An 18778-nucleotide genomic window follows, 5' to 3' on the forward strand; every position below is an offset into this window, starting at 1 on the left:
TTAAGGAAGTCACAAATGCCAATACAAAAAAGAAAGTTTCAGTTAAAGCGATGCATTACTTACCTCTTATACCTAGGTTAAAGAGGTTGTATGCATCAATGAGCTCTGCTCCTCATATGAGATGATACTATGAACATAGAAGGCCACCCGATATTTTATGCCATCCGTCAGATGAAGAAACGTGGAAGCATTTTGATAGGGTGTTCCCCAAGTTTGCTAGTGAACCAAGAAACATTAGGTTGAGATTATGCACATATAGATTTACTCCATTTACAGGTCATCCAAACCCACTCTTACCCAATTCTTCTTCTTCTCAAAATCAAGAACACATTGAAGATATGAGAAAAGAAATTCGTGATTTGAAGCAACAGTTGGACTCACAATTTGGAACATTTGTTAAGATGCAGAAATTCATGAGAAAACATGGGCATGTTCTATCTGATAATGAGGATGAACAAACTTAATCTGATTTGTAGTAGTTTAGGTGTATGATTTTGGTTGATTGGTAAACTTGATTGTGAGAGACAAGTTTATGTTTTGTTTTTAAACTTGAATGTGGGCTACTATTTGGATGTTTTTATGCCAAAAATTATTAGGTTTAATGGATTTGTTGGTTTAGATTATGTTAATGGTTGGATTTGTTGGTGTAGATGTTATATTTGTTGATTGGTTGTTGGCGTTATTGTATTGTAATTGTTTGACAGGTGGTGTAGCTCAAAATTGAGCCGAATTTTGCCCAATTTTACAGAAAATTCTGACTCATTTCCAATGGAAACAGTTGGACAGCTGTCCAGTTTCTTTTCAAAAATACCCAGATTTCCGACCGAATCGGTCGGAAATGACAAAAAAAATTAATTACTTTTTAACAGTTTCCGACGGATTCCGTTGGAAATTAAATAAATTTAATTTTTTAATTATTAATTTTTGGCTGATTCGGTCGAAAATTATATATTTTTATTTATATTATTACGACTGATTCAATCGAATATTTGAAAATAATTTGGTCATCTGACCTTTTGAACGTTTCGACTACTTTGGTCGGAAATCACCGACGGATTCGGTCGGAAATTATTTTTCGACCAACTATTTTCTGACCGACCAATTTTGGTCAGAAAGTAGTAGGAAATTCGTGATTTCTAGCCGATTTCTAACCGTTTTGGCGATCGAAATTCAGCCATTTTCTAGTAGTGTCCCCAGATAAAATATTTACAAATCCTTTGGGGCATTCCCCTGATAAAACCATAATGACTAAAGGGAACGACCTCCTACCTCAAAAAAAGATAAAGAAAAAGGAATGCCCTAAATTGCCTACCCATGTGTGGTCGGCCTAAACATGCTACTAGCGGACAATATAATAAAAGTAAAATAAATAAAACTAAAAGAAATAAAAATTCATTCATGCTCATTCCCTTTTTAATTTCTTATTTCATGTGTTTAACCAAGCCCAATTCCTAAAGAATGTGAACAAATTAATCACTAATGGGCTTTGGCCTCCCCCACTTCCCACGGCCCCATCATTCATTCAAGACAAATTTGCACCAAGCAAGACATAATGAAAAAGTCAAATCGATAAACATCCAAATATGAACATTCATTTTAAATCACTTTATCATTTAAAGGGTTGAGGTGAAAAAAGGACGTGACAATATTTGTTGGGTGTGAGAATAAAGTTTCACATTGGTAGTTAAAAAAATTGGGATGCAACATATAAGATATACGAATCTTTTAATGGTATGAGTATGTTTGAGGAAAACCGTGCGGTCTTGGCCTAAAACGGACAATATGACACCATATTATGAGTATTATTGTGTTGGTTTAGCCTAACACCTAGTATCAGAGCCCAGGTTCGACGAAATGAGTATGGCGATGGCAAAGTGGTAGTGCAGGGCTCGGGGCTCGATTTGCCTACTCTTACAAGCTTGGAGACGTGTACACAAGAAGAAACTAGTTGTGGGCTTCGCTTGCAGTAAATACTCTGACGATGCAGATGACACACAGTGATTCTCAAAAATTGATATGTGGAATGTGGTAATGGGCGGCCACGTCGAACTTGGTCCGAAGGAAAATTATTTGGTGTGCGAAAACCCCACTTTGGTAGTTGAAAAGATTGGAAGGCTACATATAAGGTGTCGCAATCTCTCAATGTTATGAGGTCTTTTGAAAAAAACCGTGCGAGTTCGATCCAAAATGGACAATATTACACCAAAGATTAGGAGGCTATATATAAGGTGTAGGAATCCCTTAACGGTGTGAGGCCTTTTGAGAAAAACCATGACATTTTGGCCTAAAACGGACAATATCACACAATTTTAAGAGGATTATTTTGGTGATTTAGGCAACAATACTATTTGATTGATCAAGCAACTAATCAAATATGATTGACCAACCAACTAATTGGCCTAACCCAATATATATCAGCCACATATGTGTGCCTTTCCATAGGCGTTTGAGACAACAACAAAAATTATGAGAAAGAAAGACGAAATGCGTCCATATTGGCCATACTTTATGCATTGCCGTGTTGTCTAGTAGGTACATATCAGAGTCGGAAACCAAACTTTCCATCACTTTAAGGATGAAGTAACCTCTTGAGAACACTCTTAACAAGATTCGCATGCAATTCTATATATTGATAAGCCAATCCTACACCCATTGCGCACTTTGTAACTTAATCTTATAATGGCTTCTGTAATTGAGCAATGTCAAGTTGCGCCACCTCCCGGCAGTGCACCTGAGCTCACACTTCCTCTCACGTATTTTGATTATGTATGGTTATCTTTCCACCGTATGCGACGGATTTTATTCTACAAGATCCCCGTGTCCAAATCCAATTTCGTCCAAACTATTGTTCCTAATCTTAAAGATTCACTCTCCCTCGCTCTCAAGCACTACACACCTTTAGCTGGCTACGTTGTTTGTCCAGTAAATTCAAGCGGTTATCCTGAACTGCGTTATGTTACGGGAGATTCTATATCTGTTACTTTTTCTGAGACTGATACGAATTTCAATTATCTCATTGGTAACCATCTCCGAAATGCTAAGGATTTTTATCACTTGGTTCCTCAGTTGGCAGGACCTAGGCATGCACTTGGGGTCCAATTAGCCCCGCTCTTAGCCATTCAAGTGACACTTTTCCCGAATCATGGAATATCCATTGGTTTCACTACTCATCACATTGTTGGTGATGGAGCTAGCATGGTAGGGTTTGTAAGGGCATGGGCTTTGCTCAACAAATTCGGTGGAGATGAGAAATTCTTATCTAATGAGTTCATTCCGTTTTATGATAGGTCCGTAATCAAAGATCCTCATGGACAAGCGATGTCTATATGGGATGGAATGAGGAAAAATAAGCTTGAGATGTGTGACATTGTGACACCTCCTGAAAAGGTTCGAGGTACATTTATTATAACACGGGATGACATCGGGAAGTTTAAGAACTTAGTTTTATCAAGACGACCGAACCTAACTCATGTAACATCTTTCACAGTAACGTGTGCTTATGTATGGACTTGTTTAATAAAATCAGAGGCCGCAACGGGGGAAGAGATAGACGAGAATGGAGTGGAGTTTTTCGTATGCGCTGCAGATTGCAGACCGCGGTTCAATCCTCCACTTCCTCCAACTTACTTCGGAAATTGCGTAGTGCCGTACATTACAAGAACAAAGCATGGTGACGTAGTTGGAAAGGAAGGTTTTATAATTGCCGTGGAATTAATTGGAGAAACCATTAAGAAAAAGATGAAGGATGAGGAATCAATCTTGAATGGGGAGTTTTTAAAGGAATTGAACACCGTAGATTGGAACCGAACAGTTTCAGTTGCTGGATCACCAAAGTTTGACTTATATGCTGTAGATTTTGGTTGGGGAAGACCAGAAAAGATAGAGTTCGTTTCTATCGACAATGACAATGGCATATCGATGTCCCTAAGTAAGTCCAAGGACTCGAATGGAGATTTAGAGATTGGCTTGTGTTTGCCCAAAACTCGAATGAGTACTTTTGCTGCTCTATTCACTCATGGGCTAAGCTTTTTGTAACAACTCTGCTTAAGATTGTAGCTATAATAATTGGATGCTTTGACAGTACTAGTCAAGCTCAAAATCCTTTATCTTCTTAATTATTTGATATATGATGTTTTTGTATTGGTATATCTCAAATGTTCTTTTGAAACTCAATTTATATAATGTATACTTACAAATCTCAAGAATACAATTATTTAATCATTCAAATTGTAAAACTTCTGATTTGACAACGTTTGTTTTGTGTGACATCTTAAAAACACGTCTAAAGTATACCGTCGTATAGAGAAGGGAAATGTTGTTCAACATTGATATTTTGTTTTTAAGGTCGCTAGATGTTTTAGATGTCGCATATCAAAACGATATCGCTTGATGAATCCTTTAATGGTGTGAGACATTTGGGGAAAAACGTGTAAGTTGGGCCTAAAACGAACAATATCACACCTTGTTAAGAGTATTATTTTGCTACTTTAGCCCAACAGTACTATTTGATTGATCAAGCAACTAATCAAGTACTATTTAATTATTTATTTTTTTAAAAAAATTCAATTCCGACCGAAATTGGTCTGTATTATTAAAATATTTAAAATTTAAAATCAAAATTTTCGACCGAAGTAAGTCGGTATTATTAAAATATTAATATTTAAAATAAAAAATTCCGACAGAAATCGGTCGGTAAATTTAAATTTTTGGGAAATCAATTGAACATTTCCGACCGACTTCGGTGGGTAGGCGGTCGGTTTTCTGGGTAAGTTGTTGGCAGAATACAGTTGTTTTATACTTGCACCACCTGCCAACAACCAATCACCTATAATGGCAGCATTACATTATTGTCATTCAACCAATAACAACTATGAAAACTATATTAACAAAACATCATCTCCATCTCCACTAAATTATATTAACAAAGCATCATACCCAATAACAAAATATTTCACAAGTTAAAAGTTCAAACATCATTCAATGAGTGTTTTGTACTACATCATCTCCATCTCCACTACTAGAACCTTCATCGTTGGCATGGTTTGAAGGATCACGACGAGAAGGAGACACATCTGGGGAAGGCTCACGAGACTGTGGAATGGGGAAAGAACCACTAGCAAGAAGATTGGCCAGCTGACCTTGAAGGACATTAAATTGTTGGTCCCTCTTTTCTAGCTGAACTTGAATGGTATCAATTGTTTATCTCTCTTTTATTCTCTAGTGTTTATCTCTTCAAGCTCTGCTGTCAACTTTGTGATCTTCTTCTCCATAGACGAGAGAGTCAACCAATCAATTGCCTTGCCCTGGGCGGAAGTCCCTATACCTTACAATCCAGCCCTGTAGCGCTGAAATGATCTCTCTGGAAGGCCGTATGATATCCCCTTTTTAGGACCATTGACAACATCCAACCATATTTTCTACGCTTCTTCGTCTGAAAGGGGTGGTCGCTGGCCTTGCTCATTCGGTGGCAAGCTCTGAGTGTACTCCTCCACATTAGTCTTGTAGCGGCCCTTTATTTAGAAGATAGAAAATAATTAACTATATAATATTATAAATATTAATATCAAATTATAGTAGTTATGAAACTTACATATGTAGTCTCCGCCCGGTCCTCGACCCATCTAGTTGGATCTATCGGTGCCTTCTTCTTCCCGATGTGAGTTTCCATAAAGAACTCATCATAAGTCATCTTCCTCCCATATTTTTTTTTCTACGAATATAATAAAACATGTTAACTAAATTAAAATATATAAATATAGTTCGATAAAAATAGAATTAAATATTTTAAGAAATTACTAGTAGTCTCCTCGCAGTCCCCATACTCCTTGCACCCCACGCAGTGCAAAGAGCCACCCTTCTCAGATGCTCGGACCTTCTTTCCTTGTTCACTCCTCTTCTCGAATTTTTCAGTAGTCCACCGCCTCAGCAGATCCTCCTATATGTGCGGTAGAATCCATGAAGGCTTCTTGCTCGTCTTCCGAGCAGAACAGAAGGAATCAGGTAGTCTCTTCCGGTCCTCCCAAGCATACTTAGTCTGCAAATGAAGTGTGTAATGTTAGATGAAATTATTGTTAATATAATACTTAAATAGATAAGAATTGTATTAAAACCTTAAATTGGTTGAAAATTTGCTCCACGAGCTTCGGTGGAAATTCACTCGAAGTCCATAGGGGGCATCATACAACCGGCCAAGAGCTTCAGTAATTATCTTTATAGTCTGATGACTAGGTATGAACCTGCAATATAACAATTTTATTAAATAAACAAGACTAGCTATTATAATTCAGCAAAAATAAAGAAGTAATAAATAAATCTTACCCATTCCCCTCAGGCCTGATGATCATTATGATAACGATCATACCGCACTTCCTCTGGATCATCATCATTCGATGAATCTGAAGCTTGCGTAGAAGGGGAGGCATCTGGCTCAGTGCTACTATCCCGAATGCGAAGTCTAGAAATGCTAGGAGACGAACTTTGTGGAGAGGGAGGCGGGGTCGCTGATGAAGATGGATGCGATCTAGACCCTTGCTGCGATCTAGACCACTGATGCAATCCAATCCACTACTACAATCCGGGTGGCTAAAATCTAGATGGATGCAATCCAGCTGGTGGTGAAGCAAATGGAGCAGATGACGGGCGTATCACCACATGGCCCTGTGTCTGCTGACTCGATGGACCCATGTAACTATATGCAGGATCATGTGGAGGAAGCGGGCAGTAGCCCTGTGGTGGAGAATGGTAAGAATATTGCTGGGAGAGCGAATAGTAGGTAGTCTGATGAGTAGATAGATGTGGTGGAAAATATGTGTACCTAGAAGATTGATGCCGACCATCAAAAGCGGAGGGATGCAAGTGTGGAGTGGAAGGAAGCGAGGGTGTAGCACCATCCTCATGATCAATAGGAATCTTATCCTTCCTAGACCTACCTCGACCCCTACTGGTCATATGCATAAATTAAAGAAAATGTTAGAATTGATAATATAAATCTATATAAGTTGAGAGCGCTTGAAAAAACTAACATGCTAGTTGTCTTCGAAGTATCCTTCCTAGTCCGAAAATTCTTCCTCTTCACTTATTTCATTTTCATCAGTTGATTCTTCATCCTCATTTTCTATGATTGTTATTTCCTCCATATCAACTTCTTCTAATATGCGTTGAGGATGCTCTAAGTCATTTTCTAACTGATCATTCACCATTTGGTTAACACTTGAGGTATCGTTTTGGTAAGAAACATCTAACACATTCTTAACTTTCACCCTACCAACATGCTTAGTTTTGATTACAACCAACCAATCAGCCTTATCCATTCGCAATGGATATGGAGCATAATACACTTGCCTAACTTTTTCTGTAATTATAAAATGATCATAGAGATCATACTCCCTCTTTTTAATAAACTCAATTATGTTGTACTGCGAGTGTATATTTGTACCTCTTCTAGGTGTTTGGTCAAACCACTTGCATCGGAAAAATATGATCTTCTTATTTGGCCAACCTGAATATGATAATTCTAGAATCTCTTTGATTACACCATAATAATCATTTTCCCTATCCTGGTTTCCTTCACCACCTTTGACACACACCTCACTGTTATTGCTTTTTTTATACTTGGAGCATTTCTCGGTGTGAAATTTATAACCATTCACAAAATACTTAGATATAGTTGTAACCGTAGGTACAGGTCCCCAAGATATATCTTTCAAAAATTGATTAACATCGTTGTTTAGATTATTGACCTACATGTAGTGTTAAATAAATCACAAGTGAACATGTATATTCACAAGTGACCAAGTATGTATATTCACATGTGAGAAAGTATGTAGATGCACTTACACATTGTTTAAACCATGCCTCAAATGTAGAATATATAGCATCATGGTCAAATTGACTCACGAAGTCACTGAGCGACACATTGAAATTTTTGTTAGTTGCATCAACCGAATTAAATAGTAGTCCATGTAAATTAATCTTACATCAACACTTACTTAAGAAAATGTTGAAGTTCCGTACAATTTAGCAACACGTGATTTGAAGCTTATTTGTACTCCATACTACTTAGGCCCATTTTTTTATCGATCTTTAGAACCTCGTCCTGGTTGATTGAATATGGACATTGGTGGATATAATAGATCATTCTCAATCATGACATTGTGCTGATTGGGCCTATTTCTAGCACATGGCACATGACTGTCGAAGTAGTAAGAACAAAAATAGTCAGTTTCCTTTGCAAGATAGACTTCGCATATGGATCCTTCAATCCTATTTCTCTATTTAACAAATCGTTTACATTGCCGATAGTCCTGCACATTGTCATATTAGATGATAACGTTAATGAAAATTACAAGAATGAATTGAGGTTTGATCATTACCTCTCGAATGGATACATCCACCTGCATTGAACCGATCATCCAAGTCGCGCCTTGTGTACAAGGTGAATTGGAAGGTGTTCCATTACATCAAAGAAATCACATGGAAAAATCCTTTCCAGTTTATTACTGATTACAGGAATGTTCCGATTCTTTCGAAATAGGTTTTCTTCCCTTAATGTGGTAGAATATAAGTCTTTGAAGAACAAACTTATCTTTGTGATGGGTTTCCAGATATTTTCAAGAAAATCACAAAATGCAATAGGGATTAGGTTTCCATGAAGATATGACAGTCGTGACTTTTCATATGAGTCAGCTTTCCTTCAATCATATCAGCACATTTTACCAAGTTCGAAGCATAGCCCTCGGGCATCTTTAGGTTTGTAACCCACTCACAAATCTATTATCTTTGTTCCAAAGTGAATGTGTAACTGGCCCTGGGCTTGAACACCTTACCATTGTTTGCAGACTGCAAATATAATTCAGGTCGCCTGCAATATTCTTGTAAGTCTAGTCTAGCCTTCGATTTATCTTTTGTCTTATTCTTATCATCCATCACTGTGTTGAACAAATTGTCAAAATAGTTCTTCTAAATATGCATGACATCAAAATTGTGTTGGAGAAGATTATCCTTCCAATATGGCAACTCCCAAAATATGCTCTGTTTTGTCATGAGTAACTCCATATCCAGGAAATCTAAAAGGTGGGGCCTCAGTAACTTTAGTGAAGTTTTGAACCCTATCCCAAATTTCCTCACCCGACAAACTTAGAGGTGGCAAATCATGTTTAATTGTATTCTTTTTGAATGCATTCTTCATCCTTCTAAACTCATGATCAACTGGCAAGAACTGACAATGACAATCAAATCATTACTGCTTTCGGTCATGTCTTAAAGTGAACGCTTTACCATTTTTCGTACAGTAAGGACATGCTAACTTTCCAGCAGTCATCCACCCAAATAATATTTCATACGCAGGAAAATCATTAATGGTCCACATTAAGTTAGCATTTGCACATCACACAAGGACACCTAATCATCCCTCCGATTTGAAATAGTTCAAGTGACATTACAGGCCTAATAAATTTACTAACCCCTTCTATAAATTCCTCCCTAAAAAACTGACGATTAGGATAATTCCTGTTATACATTCAACTACGATATTCTATCTACACAAGAACAAATAAATTATATGTTATATTAAATGAGTATTCAAATTAATTTATAGTTTAAGTTACATAATAAACTTTAGTTACAAAGTAGTTAATTTAAATAATTTGAGTGCATATTAATTTTAAAGTTCTCATATATCCTTAAATAAGTTCTTTAGCAATACAGATTCAATTACGTGAGGAGCTAAATCATTTTCCTTTACCGCCGTTGTATAGGTGGTAATATGCTCCTTGGAGTCTGAAGTTCCGTCATACTTTGGCATTTCAGGCATTTCGAACCGCTTTGGGATTAACTCTGGTGCCGCACTTGGCTTGTATGGTAATTGAGTATACTTTTTCGAGTCCGGACCTTTCAGCACTGGTGGTGCGCACGGGATTTTGGGTGTTCACTTCCCTTATAAACCGTAAAAGTTTATTCTTGAAAGTATCATTCTCGTTGTTGAAGCCGGATCCGCTCCCCTCTGCCCCATCAGAGCCAATTTCACCTCTATGAGTATTGTTGTCGACCCTCTGCGGTGCTTGATTCGTGAGAACCCCGGGAGGAATCGGATCTCTTCTGTTTGCATTATTTAAAGCTCCCGACAGCGCCTGCTTCAACTCCGTCATAACCTTATCCTGTCGCGTGAGGTAGCCTAGAATGATCGCATGTTGCTCTTGCAAGACCCTTACTGCGTCAACAACATGTTTCTCATCAGCATCATCAGGGGTGGTCTCCCGAACATGTCGAGGATATTGTATGTCATGCACCGGTGTAGTGTCATTCTCCTCATTATGGGTGTCATTGATTGAGTCCTCGAAATGAGGCAGATCTTCTCGAATCTCGGGGTTGTGCATGTCGTTAACCGTGTTATCTAACATTTCTTATGATTTTTTCTAAGATAAAATAATCAAAACACGTTATTAAAAAGGCAAGGATCAATTTAATTACACGACTGTCTAGGCCCCACGGTGGGCGCCAAACTGTTTACCCGTAAAACGGTACAGTTGAATTTATACGTGGTTTCTAGACAAATGAATTAATTTGATCCTCAAATAATAAAATAATCAAAAAATTATGCAATACTTAGCCTTAGGATATAGACGAAACAGCAGAAGCAACAGTTCCGGAAATAGGGTTTCCGGGCACAACAACAACAATGAAATCAAAAAGTAAGAAGATAAGATTGTAATGAGGTTTGTATAAAATGTAAATTAAGTTTGCCAAAAAAATTCGTCTCATTTACAATGAAAACTGAGCTCACTATTTATAGATATGAAGGAGGTCCTAGGATCGTGCCCTTGTTTAGTGTCAATTATGAGGGACATTGATGAAGACGTAACGGTGAACATAAATGTCAAATTCCCTATAATGGGTAATTGCTCTTAATGCCATTGAATATTCTCTATTAAAAGCTACCGGACGAAGAGCATTTATCACATCTTTATGAGCGTTATTCTTTCCGGTGACAAACGAAACAGTTGCCTTCGGTCTTCTTCCATCCTCTGTCTTGGGTTCCACGTATTGTTTTTTGAACGGCCACTTGTGGTCGCATATTTTACCCTATTACAATGCTCTAATGTATACTTAACAGTGATAAAGGGAAAAGAGTGCATCATTAGCATTATGTGGACAAGAGAAAGTATGACATTACTCAATTAGTTAATGAAACTAGTTAAACTTTACATTTCTTAGAGCCACCATTTGATATTTTTTCATTTCTTACTAAGTTATCATCATGCCCAACAAGCATTTGTTTTCCGGTTTACTTTTTAGAGAGCTTAATCAAACCAAAATTTGAGCTTAAGGTGGACCGTGATGATTTAAAGGAATATTTGCGTGGGACCCACCACTCAATGAATGATCCAAACAGGTGGGTCCAACGAAGCACAATCAGATGGCTATGTGAGTCCACAGTCCACACCCAGGACATGAAATCAAAAGATTATAAAAGTTTATATTTCTTCCCTTAAAATGCTAAGATGATTATAATCATAATCACAAATAAGAAAAAAAAAGTAAAGTCTATTATTTAGATTTGATTTCGTAACACTAATTTCTCTTGGAGCTTGCAATATTGGCTAACCTCCATTCTCTCAATTTCTTTGAAACAATTATTTTAATTTATTATCATAATTAAATCTAACCAATTTAACCTTTCCAATATTATACTAGTCTAATTAAATTTTATGCATAAAAATCACCATGAAGAGTTTAAATTTGAATAATTAAGTGTATTTAAATTTTTAAAAATATTTTTTATATAAAACAATATTATTAGTGAAGTAGATTTAAACAAATTGGAATCTTATAACAAAGCAAACTGAAATATTTCATCTTTAGTCACTCCACATATTACACATGAATATATTATACATTTGATGGCTATTTTTTATTTTAGCGATTGAGTGAACGGTTATTTATGTTAATTCTTCATATTATTAAATATTTTTTTGTCAAAATATAATTTAGCTAGGCTTTTGCTACAGAAAGTTAAGCCTGTGGGTGAAAATAGCAGCAAAAGTATTCATTCGAGTTTTGGGCAAAGACAAGCCAATCTCTAAATCTCCATCTGAGGGACATCGATACGCCATCACCATTGTCAATCGAAATGAACTCTAATTTTTCTGGTCTTCCCCAACCAAAATCAGCAGCATATAAGTCAAGCTTTGGTGATCCAGCAACTGAAAGTAACCGTTTCGCGTTTACAGTGCTAAATTCTTTAAACCACTTACCATTCAAGATCCATTCCTCATCCTTAGGAACAAAGGGATAAAAATCCTTAGCATTACGAGGATGGTTACCAATGAGAACACTAAAATCCACATCAGTCACAAAAAAAGTAACAGATACAGAATCTTCTATTACATAACGTAACTCAGGATAACGGCTTGAATTCAGTGGACAAGCAACGCTGCCAGCTAAGAATATATAGTGTTTGAGAGTGAGGGGAGAGAGAATCTTTAAGACTAGGAATAATGGTTTGGACGAAATCGGATTTGGAAATGGGAAGCTTGTGGTCGGCTATAATCTCATGTTTTAGTCGCTTATTGCACTATAATTCACTACACGTTAATCGTGTTTGAGCTTTAATTGTTAGTGTTTTGCACTTATTGTGTGTTTTATGCCTTGTAGAAGTAATTTCGAGTTATGTAGATGTTGTGGAACTAATTCAGGCTATGTGGAGCTTTGAAGTCTGAGTAAAAGCCCAAGGGATTAAGTCGGGATTGTGTTCGGGGGTCGAGGATCATTTCTGGACGTCAAAATTCAAGGAAGAAGCAACTGCTGAAGAAATGCACTAGTGCGAAGCACTGTGCGACGCATTAGTGCAAATTTTTGTCAGAAATTTTCAAAGTTCAGAGACTGTGTTTTTTGTGGTCTGACAGGAAAAAGCATTAGTGCGACGCACTGGGCGACGCATGGAAAGCATTAAGTTTGCAAGTTTTCCTAGTTCGGCTAGGAAAGTGAGATTTCGTCTAGGTCCGACCCTACTTGGTATAAATACATAAAAAAACGTTATTTTCTGGACTTTTGACATACTTTAGACCTAAGGAGAGCACAAACCACGCTTTGGAGGAGGCTTGTAACTAGTTATTCTTCACTTCTCTTCTTTTAATCTCATAGTTTATTAGTTCTAGAGTTTTGGGTGCTACATGAACGTTGTAGTTTGAAACTTGAATTGTTCTTATTATTTTATCATGTTAGTTTATTTATTCAATCTTGCGCTTAATTTTTTGATTGCTTGATCACCAATTGAATACTATCTACGAATTTAGGATTAAACTCGGGAGAGAGAATTTTAGATTGCATATAAGATTGAACAGAGCGAGATCTTGAACCTGATTAACGGGGAACGAAATTGCGGTTAGGATAGGGATATACTTAATCGCCTTGCTTGGATATTATATGAAAATTATTAATGCGTTCTTGTTAATCCTAATTCTATAGGAATATAGGCGTTAGGTTAGCTTGAATAGGCGAGTAGTACTTCGGGTGAAGACTATGAGCAATATTAACCTTGTTAAATAATAAACCAGATAAATTAATTAGACAATTTAAGTGAAAAACTCAACGGGATTGTTAGCTCATCCATAGCTCTGGAATATTTTCTCTTATTGAATTCATTTCAAAGATTGCCAACTTGTTTCTTTAATTTCTTAGTTTGCTACTCTAGATTGTTGTAGTTAAATATTCATACTTTAGAACTCGCTTGAATAGATTAATTATTTGGGTTTAATTTAGTTGATAGTTAATCACAAGTCCCTGTGGGTACGATAACTGAACTTACAATCCTATATTACTTGTACGACCATGTATATCTGCGTGTGCGTTTGGGACCGCCAAGTTTTTGGCGCCATTGCCGGGGACTTAGAAATTAACTATTTTACTAGATTAGATTTTTACTTTTTGTCTATTCAAATTTTTTATTTTTAGCTTAGTTTAGTATTTTACTATCTTTGTTGACATTGCATCTTTGAATGAGACTTGGTCGAATATTAATATTGGTTATTCTTATTATGGTGATCCTTGTCCATATTGTGGAAAACCACACTTGTGGAAAAATTGTGCATCTCAATCTTATGAGTGAAATATTTGTAATGTGTGTAGTGGTCAAGGTGGCCATTGGGATGGTTGTCCTAATTCTTCTTATCCTTCTCACAACTCTTATTATGATATTTCTAATAATGTTTATGAGTTTGATAGGACCAATAGAATAGAGGATATGAAACGCATTGCTCGTATTATGGACATGATGAGGCAAGTATCCGACCAACAAGATGAAAATCAAAAGGCTATACAAAGAATTAGTATAGCAATCATGAGAATGAAGGCCGAGGCGGAAGAATTGGCTAAAGAGAGCGAGTTCCCACAAGAAGCTAATTTTGAAGAAGCTGATATAGTGAGCCTATCTTGGTTAGAGGAACAAGCCCACCTAATAAAATTTTATGAGTCTCTCCATGATGGTATTTCAAATATGATAGAACAACTGATAGAAGGAAGAACTGATCTTAGACAAGAGATCGACCAATTTGGCAGCTCTATTCGCGAACTTGGATGTAGATTTGCGTGCAAAGGTGGTTGCGTCTAACGCCCAATAATTTAGTGATGAGTTGTGTGAAGTAGAAAAAGATCTATTAGGCCAAATTGAGGAGCTAAAATGAGAATACCAATCACTAGACCATGTTCTTGTTGATGATCCTGAGGTTGAGGGAGTATACATTATTGAGGATGTAAACAATAGTGCAGTTTTGGAGTTGGACGTGTTGGTCCTCATTCTAAATATTTTTCTACATTATGTTTGGATGGAGATATGGAGATCAGCCTTTCGAGAGATGTATAGATGAAGAACAAGACCCTTACATTCTAAAATTTGCCACACCAAGGAGACAAAACGACATCCCTCACTTAAAGGCTAAGAAGTGCAAAATGCGACATTATTTACCTAGTTCTTTTGTATTCGTACCACCGGCACAGGAACGTGACAGAAAAATTGATGCAAAATTGGGGGCGCAATTCATATCCTCAAAGTGGAAGGAAAAGTGGTAAAAGTTATGGCATCGTGCCGCGACGTTAATCAAGCGCTTGTTCGGAGGCAACTCATTTATATATAATTTTTTTATTGTGTTATTTTTGTAGTGTTGTTTTTATATTTTGTAGGAGTAAGAGCATGGAATAAATCCATTAGGCATGTGAAAAATTGAGTAGGTGGTTGAAGTTAAGTGTGGGGTGCCCGCACAAAGGACTATACCTGGAGAAGTCTGAGTACCCGTGAGCTGCTAATTCTTTGGCCTTTGGCCTACCGGGGAGTCTCTTTTATCCTCTTGTTATTTATAGTGTGCATTGAGGATATTGCACAATTTTAAGTGTGGGCTGAAGAGATTTTCTGGGTGATTTTCTGTGTTGTCTTAACTTAGTGTAGTAGTTTTTTATTGTGAAAAAGAAAATCAGAAAATTGGGACTTTTCCCGATGGTGGATCTCCTATACAGTTTTCTTGAGAGATTTAAGTCGAAAGGAAAAAGACAAAAAGATTTTCTTTTGTAGGTAGTGTAGCAATTACCCCTTGATTTTTCTTTGTGCCGCGGTTCTTTTCCAAGGGTTTTGTTTGAACCGGGTGCAGTTAGTTATATTTGTTTAGGAGTAGGAGCCAATGTGCTGTGATTGGAATTGAAGAAATATCTCTTGACTTTGTTATGCCTTGAGAATAGTGAGTACTTTGGTTGTGACGCTTAGGCTCATTTTTTGACTCTTGTATAAGTACCTTAAATTGTATGATCTTAACTTTGCTTAACTGCTTTGACTAGAGTGTCGTGATGAGGCCAATCCTGAGTGAGTTATGTACCATGTGTGTGAGGTTTGTGTGTTATTCTGTGTATCGTATTTGATGTCTAGAACTTGCCCCGTGTGTTTGCAAAGCGAAATAGTAGTTTTGTTCAGTTTTGGAAGTGATATAGGCGTTTCTTTGTTGAGCCAAATATATACATTTTACCCGCCTAATTGTTATGTATCGTAGTTAACCCTTTGAGCCTGTAATCCTATTTATTTGGCAATCACATTACAAGCATTACTCATTTGTTTGAATTAACTATCTATTTGAACCTTTTTACCTCTCATGAGCACTTGAATTATAATGAACTTTGTAAAAGTTAAAGTGTGGGGTGGTTGGTTTGTCTTTTGAGTGAAACTAATAAAATAAGGAGAAATGTGAACTATTTTGAAAAAGTAAGAGCCACTTGAATTGAAAAACAAAGAAAAGAAATAGTTGTATTACTGTAAAAAATATTCCTTAATAGTGGTGACTCTTGATGTAATTGTGCTTAAAGAAATATGAAGTTAATATACATTGATGTGAAGATAGAGTTATGGTTTGACATAAGTATGGGGTTTTAAATGATAAATGATATGTATTAAAAGTGCTTAGGGAGGTGTAGTCACTCTTATATCTAAATGTATTCTACACATCCTGCAACCTACATTACAATCAAATAAAGTCCTACTTGATCCTTGACTGAATGCAGTACACTATGGGTAAGCCTATGGTGCATCTTTTGTGGCATATGAATATTGTTTCTGGGAGTGAGAGAATTCTTTTTATCTTGAGTTCCTGATTGTTCTTAAACTTTATTATGTATGGAACTACTCTCTATTGTTGTATGAGAGCACTTGATTCATGAAGGAAACGTAATGTTATTGACCTCTGTGTTAAAGTAAGTGAGCGGGTTGTGAAAAATACGTGGTGCATGTGAGTCAAATCTTGAGGCGAGGATGTTACATTAAAGTGCTTAATCTATTTTAAATATTCTTGGTGTGATGAGTTAGGAGGATTATTTAAAAAGGTTGTTAGTTTGATTGCTGGAGGACGAGCAATAGTTTAAGTGTGGGATGTTGATGGTAGGCTACAATCTCGTGTTTTAGTCGCTTATTGCACTCTAATTCACTACGCTTTAATCGTGTTTGAGCTTTAATTGTTAGTGTTTTGCACTTATTGTGTGTTTTATGCCTTGTAGGAGTAATTTCGAGTTATGTAGATGTTGTGGAACTATTTTGAGCTATGTGAAGCTTTGAAATCTGAGTAAAAGCCCAAGGGATTAAGCCGGGATCGTGTTCGGGGGTCGAGGATCAATTCTGGACGTCAAAAATCAAGGAAGAAGCAACTGCTGAAGAAATGCACTAGTGTGAGGTACTGTGCGACGCATTAGTGCAAAGTTTTGTCAGAAATTTCCAAAGTTCAGAGACTGAGTTTTTTGTGGTCTGACAGGAAAAAGCATCAGTGCGACGCACTGGACGACGCACAGTGCGGCGCATGAAAAGCATTAAGTTTGCAAGTTATCCTATTTCAGTTAGGAAAGGGAGATTTCATCTAGGTCCGACCTTACTTGGTATAAATACATGAAAAACGTTATTTTTTGGACTTTTGACATACTTTAGACCTAAGGAGAGCATAAACCACGCTTTGGAGGAGGCTTCTAACTAGTTTTTCTTCTCTTATCTAGTTCTAGAGTTTTGGGTGCTACAAGAACGTTGTAGTTTGAAGCTTGGATTGTTCTTATCATTTTATCATGTTGGTTTATTTATTCAATCTTGCGCTTAATTATTTGATTGTTTGATCATCAATTGAATACTATCTATGAATGTAGGATTGAACTCGGGAGAGGGAATTTTAGATTGCATATAAGATTGAGTAGAGCGAGATCTTGAACCTGATTAACAGGGAACGGATTTGCAGTTAGGATGGGGATATACCTAATCGCGTTGCTTGGTTATTATACGGGAATTATTAATGTGTTCTTGTTAATTCCAATTCGATAGGAATATAGGCGTTAAGTTAGCTTGAATAGGCGAGTAGTACTTTGGGAGAAGGCTATGAGCAATATTAACGTGTTAACCAATAAATCAGATAAATTAATTAGACAATTTAAGTGAAAAACTCAACGGAATTGTTAACTAACCCATAACTCTGGAATATTTTCTCCTATTGAATTCATCTCAAAGATTGCCAACTTGTTTCTTTAATTTCTTAGTTTGCTACTCTAGATTAGTTGTAGTTAAATATTCATACTTTAGAAATCGTTTGAATAGATTAATTGTTTGGATTTAATTTAGTTGATAGTTAATCACAAGTCCCGGTGGATACGATATCTGGACTTATAATCTCATATTACTTGTACGATCACATATACTTGTGTGTGCGTTTGGGACCACCAATATCCGCCGGTTACGGTGGAAACCTAGCCATAGACGATCAAAATATGTGAGAGGAAGTGTCAGCTCAGCTGTACTGCCAGGAGATGGCGCAACTTGACATTGTTCTATCACATATGCCATTATTGTAACGTTTGGTTAAGAATACACAATGGTTGGCTTTTCAATATATAGAATTTCATGTGATGAAGAAACTGTTGATTTTGGTCTCTAAATCATACTATAATGTATACTCAAGCTTTAAAAAATAATAAAGTGAAAATAGTGCATCAATTATTATTACGAGGGCAAGATAATGTACGCCATTACTCAGTTAATTAATGGAACTAGTTAAATTTAAATTTCGTAGAGCCATATCATTTCATTTCTAACTAAGGTATCACTATGACTAAAAATTTGATAATCTTTTTTTATTCGAATACAAATTTGGCTTTCAAGTTTATTTTTTAAAAAGCTCAATCAAATCAAAATTTTAAAATGTCATATTGAAATCAAAATTAAACAAAAGAATAAAATAAAAACTCAAAAATATTTTCAGTTCGGCTAGTTTTTTCGTTTGAA

At 36.4% G+C, this 18778-nt stretch overlaps 1 protein-coding gene and 1 pseudogene across 1 annotated transcript; one reads left to right on the forward strand and one right to left on the reverse strand.

Moving 5' to 3' along the window:
• LOC104111003 (phenolic glucoside malonyltransferase 1-like) overlaps positions 1-18356 on the reverse strand; it is a 134565-nt pseudogene extending 116209 nt beyond the window's left edge.
• On the forward strand, positions 2606-4196 carry LOC104090125 (phenolic glucoside malonyltransferase 1-like). Its single transcript, XM_009595172.4, has one exon. It carries the CDS (start codon positions 2680-2682, stop codon positions 4033-4035), a length of 1356 nt encoding a protein of 451 aa, XP_009593467.1. The 5' UTR covers positions 2606-2679; the 3' UTR covers positions 4036-4196.
• Positions 18357-18778: the final 422 nt, after the last annotated feature.

This window comes from Nicotiana tomentosiformis, chromosome 8 (assembly GCF_000390325.3).
Source record: "Nicotiana tomentosiformis chromosome 8, ASM39032v3, whole genome shotgun sequence".
NCBI classification, from domain to species: Eukaryota; Viridiplantae; Streptophyta; class Magnoliopsida; order Solanales; family Solanaceae; genus Nicotiana; species Nicotiana tomentosiformis.